Source organism: Pan troglodytes, chromosome 2, assembly GCF_028858775.2.
Source record: "Pan troglodytes isolate AG18354 chromosome 2, NHGRI_mPanTro3-v2.0_pri, whole genome shotgun sequence".
Taxonomy (NCBI): Eukaryota; Metazoa; Chordata; class Mammalia; order Primates; family Hominidae; genus Pan; species Pan troglodytes.
The window spans coordinates 145,426,473-145,432,472 of record NC_086015.1 but is presented as its reverse complement, the minus strand read 5'-3'; the positions used below and the strand labels follow the sequence as shown (position 1 = coordinate 145,432,472).

Here is a 6,000-nt window from a genome sequence, read left to right as displayed (position 1 = left end):
TTGCAGTGAACCGAGATCGCGCCACCGCACTCCAGCCGGGGCGACAGAGTGAGACTCCGTCTCAAAAAGAAAAAAAACAAGAGCTGAGGGCCAAGTCAATCCAACCGCGGCCGGCGACTGGAGGCTGAGCATGGCTGGCGATCTGGGGCTCCAGATCACGGCGCAAACCCGCTGACCTCCACCCCTCCCGCGCGGCCGCCGGCGCGCGCCCGTGGCGTCACGGCGTCGGGGTGGAGCCGGCGGCAGGGGCCGGGCCTCTCTAGGCTCTCCGGCTGAGCCGGGTTGGGGCCCGGGTTGGGGGCGGCGGCCCGGCGCGGCGCCCTGGGACTGTGGAGCATCGGGATTTATAGCGCGCCCTCTGGGTAGGCGGCTGTAGCGGAGAGGCGTGCGGGATCGGGATGTCGGGGCTGCTCACGGACCCGGAGCAGAGAGCGCAGGAGCCGCGGCACCCCGGCTTCGTGCTGGGGCTGGATGTGGGCAGTTCTGTGATCCGCTGCCACGTCTATGACCGGGCGGCGCGGGTCTGCGGCTCCAGCGTGCAGAAGGTGACTTGGGGGCGGGCGTGGGGCGCGGGTCTGACTGGGTTTCGCTGAGTCCCGGGGTCCGGCCTTGGGAGGCGAGCGGGCAGGCCCCACCTACCGCCCTGGACGCGGCCACCTGCAGCACCCGCGGGCCCTGGGGCGAGAACGGCGCGCCCAGACCGGCTGAGTCTTCGCGTTCCCTCCCTCGGCTGGGCTGAATCCCGCGCGCCCTTCCTGTCCAGGCTGAGGGTGCTAGGGGCCCGGTGTATGACCTGGGCCGCTCGCTTGCCTCTTGCCACCTGGGGAGCCACCTGTCCGGCCTTACCTGGATGGGACTGAGGTGACTCGCCGGACGGGACTGGGCAGTCTGTGCACATCCAGCCAGAGGGTGGTTTGTGAGTTGCTTGGTTCTTCCTGCACTTCCCTGATAGATCTCCCACCACATCTTTATTTACATTTTAATTTTTCAAAACTTTTTTTCTTTTTTCTTTATTATAGCCTTTGGACTTGTGCCTCAATAACTTTTCATATCTTTGTAGAATTTAAGTTTATTCTCTATTCTTCACTTGTCATCATTATTAACTACTACTCCACAAAATGCTGATTCCTTACGTGAGCAACTGATTGCCGTGGATATTAGAGGTATTGGGCAAGTTTTGAAGGCTGTGTGGTCATCAGTTTTCTATTTTCCATCTTTGAGAATTCATAAAATTCTTTATTTCCCCTCGTTTGAGAGACCTGCCAAATCATTGGTTGGTTGTTAGTAAAGCCTTGAATTGTTGATAATATTGGTCAGCAACCAACAAATTGATATCCTTCTGTTCTCATATTAATGAAGTGTTGATTTATACACAATTGTCAATGCACCAAAAATAATATTTATTTGTTATGGTGTTCTTATTGTTGTTCCTTTTTTTCTTTTGAGACAGGGTCTCACTTTGTCACCCAGGCTGGAGTGCAGTGCTGTGATCTCGGCTTACTGCAGCTTTGACCTCCTGGGCTCAAGTGATCCTTCTATCTCAGCCCCCCAGGTAGCTGGGACTACAGGCAAGGGGCCACCATGCCTGGCTAAATTTGTTTGTATTTTTTAATAGAGATGGGATTTTGCCATGTTGCCCAGGCTGGTCTGGAAATTCCTGGGCTCAAATAATTCACCCGCCTCGGCCTCCCTAAGTGCCAAGATTACAGGCGTGAGCCACTGCGGCCAGCCTGTTATGGTGTTCTTATTTTCTCTTCCCAGTACCAACATCTTTTTATGTTAGAAATTTGAGGGAGGGCCGGAGCCATCAGTTACCTAACCATTCCCAGCAGCACTGTATTCCCCCTTTTTCTCAGTGTCCCATTCTTCTTCCCACTACCTTAGAGGTGTTTTTCTTCGTAGCACTTGCCCAGGAGCAAGGTCCAGCTAGAGTGCCAGTGAGTAGTGACTGCTTTGAGCATTTGTTCTGGGGAAACATCAGACTTCCTTCCATTAAGTTTTTTTTTTTTCTTTTGAGACGGAGTCTCGCTCTGTCACCCAGGCTGGAGTGCAATGGCATGATCTCGGCTCACTGCAACCTCCGCCTCCTAGGTTCAAGCAATTCTCCTGCCTCAGCCTCCTGAGTAGCTGGGATTACAGGCACCCGCCATCATGCCTGGCTAATTTTTGTATTTTTGTAGAGACAGGGTTTCGCCATGTTGGCCAGGCTGGTCTTGAACTCTTGACCTCAGGTGAACCGCCTGCCTCAGCCTCCCAGAGCACTGGGATTATAGGCGTGAGCCACTGCGCCCGGCCTCCATTCAGGTTTCAGGACCAAGACAGTGGAACTGGGATTGTAGCAGCTCCCTGGTCCCTTCTCTGGCTAGCTGTGTGGGAACACTGCCCACCCACCCACACACTATCCCTATCCCAGCCTGAAAAGAAAAATGAAAGGCAGACACCACCCTTCAGTGACTGGGTACTCATTACCTTTCTAAGAGTATTTATCACAAACACGATACTTTTTAAAGTCTCCCTTATAATTCTAGACACAAAGTACTTTTAAGCACTGTTTTTTTGTTTGTTTTTGTTTTTCTTTTAAAGAATTGAAATATTTGGAACCAAAGGGAGAAATGAATTACTAGAAAATGCAAAGTTTCACAGTTAATATATAATTTGGGGCAGATCATTAGTTTTTTTAGGAATGAAGTGAGGAATCTCAAAGATGGATCAAGATTGCTGTGAGTGGCAGGAGGCCAGGAATATTTGCACAGACTCTAAACTGTGGAAAATGTGTCTGGATAAAAGAAAGATATGAGTAAATAAAAATACCAAAAAAATGCCTGCTCTTCCCCGATAAAGCACGGTCGTAGATTAAGAAGTGTGCAGCAATGCCTCTCTGTGTGGTAGGAGTTTATAGCAGTACTGCTTAAAGTGTAGTTACGGGGCTGCTGGGATTGAGATAATAAAAGAAAACTAAGCATTTAGGAACTTGTGTAGCAACTTAGCAGAATAATTTTATGTCTATTGACTCTAATAATGAAACATTTGGGATTTTATTTTGTATGCTTTTTTTTTTTCTGGAAACTTTATAAAAATTATTGTTATTTTTAGAGACAGATTCTAACTCTGTCCCCCAGGTGGCCTGATCACAGTTCACTGCAACCTTGAACTCCTGGGCTCAAGCAATCCTCCTGCCTCAGCTTCCTAAAGCTCTGGGATTACAGGCACGAGTTACTGCACTAGGACTAGAAACTTAATTGTATCTTAAAAATTGCTGGTCCACAATGAATATAATTTTTTTTTTTTTTTTTTGAGATGGAGTCTCGCTCTGTCGCCCAGGCTGGAGTGCAGTGACTGATCTCGGTTCACTGCAAGCTCCGCCTCCCGGGTTCATGCTATTCTCCTGCCTCAGCCTCCTAAGTAGCTGGGACTACAGGCGCCCGCCACCAAGCCTGGCTAATTTTTTTGTATTTTTCATAGACATGGGGTTTCACCGTGTTAGCCAGGATGGTCTCGATATCCTGACCTGGTGATCCACCCGCCTCGGCCTCCCAAAGTGCTGGGATTACAGGCATGAGCCACTGCGCCTGGCCAATGAATAGAATTTTTTTAAAAAAAACAATTAGCAACTGGTCCTTTACTGCAGATAATTTGAGTTTTTTGGAAACAAGGATCTTGTTGGTCTACATTGCTGCTTAGTACCTGGTTTATTACCTCATTGTTACAGAATAAATAATTGAATTGCAGTTAAAATGTTAGGAATTCATGGGGCTCTATGACTTAGACACAGAACTTGATTGTGTTTATTCTGTCAAGTGAAAATTACACCTCTTGTAATATTCCAATGGAAAGAATGTATAATAGAAACCTAAAACCTCTTAGTGTATGATTTGATTTTACTGGGAAAGAAATTTTTAAAAAAGAAAAAAGAGATTCCCCTTTGTAGACAAGAACAAAATAGGCTGTGAGAAGACGTCAATCTTACTTCTTATGGCCTTTATTTTTTAAATGTTTAACAGTAGAGATACATTTTTAGCTTTTTTCTGTAATTTGTATTTTTAAAAAATCTTTCTTAGGGACTCTTAAATATACAAATTAACTACTAGAAGAATATTTTGTGTTGGAAACTCCACATATGAACATTTGATATTTTGGTTTGAAAAATGGAGAATATTTATCATGTTCCCCAGTGGAACATCATGCCATTATGAGAAACTATAAAAAATGATAATGTCTTGGTTGGAAGAACAGGACAGAAAGGTCACTCCAAAGAGTAATACTGTGTACTCTCTGTACATGCTTGAAAAACAGACTAGGTGGTTGTTGTCTTTTGTTTTTAATAAAAAAAAAATTAGCTTTTATTATATACTTGATCTAATTTTGGTTTGGTTCTCCTGTAAAAGAACAGATTTCACTACTGCAACTTGTTTGGGGATGGTATGTGACATCCTGATTGGTAAAGTGGGGGGAAGTGACCCTGAGTCAAGTCTGAAGGTTGATAGCCTTGAAGCAATGATATCCACATTGAGTTTTCTGGGGTAAGAAAGTGTTTCTTGTAGTTACACTATTACAGTCTGTAGTCATAAAAGCCTTGCCTAGAAAGGGCAGAAGTATTAATTGACAGAAGGAGAATAGATTGTGTTAAATCTGTTTTTTTGATGAGCTCACTGGGGAATAAGAGATTCTTTTTCCACATCACCTTGTGTAACACTTATACTCCCCATATTGTCACTGTATCCTCAGAGTTCCTTTTTTCTTTATTTTGGCCTTTTCATACTACATGTTAGACATTTTCCTTAACTAGTGATCTTGATTGGTTATCTGCATTTTTTTGGTACCATACCTTGCCCTGGCACTTAGGTATATCTGTCATTTGCAAGTACAGAACTCTGGTTCAACCCCTCCAGAAATAAATCCCTTACGTTCTCTTTCTGCCAGGTTAGGGAGGGGCAGTGATCTGGCTGGAGGAAAGGAATTGGGGCTCCTTATAAAGACTTTGAACCAGTCCTACGTACAACCCCATCTGGCATCCCAGCTTTCAGAGGAACCTCTAATTTCCAGAGTTCCACCCTAGAATCTCTGCCCTTTGCTTACGGGCATCACTCTCATAGTTCACTCATATGTTCATTCATATACTCACTTTATATTTATGGAATATCTAAGAAACCATAGGCACTTCTAGATGCTGGGGATAAAATGAACTAAGGAGACACATTCCCTGCCCTCTAGGAACTCACATTCTGAGGAGAAGGGTAGAGGTGACCTGACTCTGGTCTTATAGGCCATTATAAGGAATAGTGGTTTTACTCTGAGTGAAATGGGAGCCAAGGTGAGTAGAGATGCAGTGTAATCTGAGCAGGCAGTGAGGTATTGGCATTTCCTCCTCTGTCCTAAGCCATGTACCACCTGCCCACTCACTGTTCGTATTAAAAACATTTGTTGCCAGACGCGGTGGCTGACGCCTGTAATCCTAGCACTTTGGGAGGCTGAGGCGGGCGGATCACGAGGTTAAGAGATCAAGACCATCCCGGCTAACACAGTGAAACCCCGTCTCTACTAAAAATACAAAAAATTAGCCAGGCGTGGTGGCGGGTGCCTGTAGTCCCAGCTATTCAGGAGGCTGAGGCAGGAGAAGTGTGAACCCGGGAGGTGGAGCTTGCAGTGAGCTGACATTGCGCCACTGCTCTCCAGCCTGGGCAACACAGCGAGACTCCGTCTCAAAAAAAAAAAAAAAATTTGTTAAAATCTGGTCTGATCCTATTTGCTCTTCTCTTTGTCCTTGTGCATTTAAACCTTGTTAATGTTTTCCTTTTAATAGACTGGGAGGAATTGGAGATGCATGCATATGTTTAAGCCATCATTTTGACTTGAAGCCATAGATTTTTATGAAATTTGTTTATTGATTGATTGATTGAGACAGTCTCCCTCTGTCTCCCAGGCTGCAGTGCAGTGGCGTGGCCACAGTTCACTGTATCCTCTACCTGCTGGACTCAAGTGATCCTCCCACTTCAGACTCCT

The 6,000-nt window shown here is 45.8% G+C and overlaps 1 protein-coding gene across 7 annotated transcripts in view; it reads left to right on the top strand.

Moving 5' to 3' along the window:
* Nucleotides 1–216: 216 nt before the first annotated feature.
* GK5 (glycerol kinase 5) overlaps nt 217–6,000 on the top strand; it is a 67,826-nt gene continuing 62,042 nt past the window's right edge. For 4 of the 7 annotated variants that reach the window (XM_054682315.2, XM_054682314.2, XM_054682316.2 and 1 more), the window contains exon 1: nt 233–545. In XM_054682315.2, coding sequence (XP_054538290.1) covers nt 399–545 — 147 coding nt within the window. In that variant the 5' untranslated portion in view covers nt 233–398. Of the gene's footprint in view, nt 546–6,000 lie in introns of all 7 variants that reach the window. The other 3 variants (XM_024355735.3, XM_063806289.1, XM_016942086.4) reach the window with 2 other exon arrangements.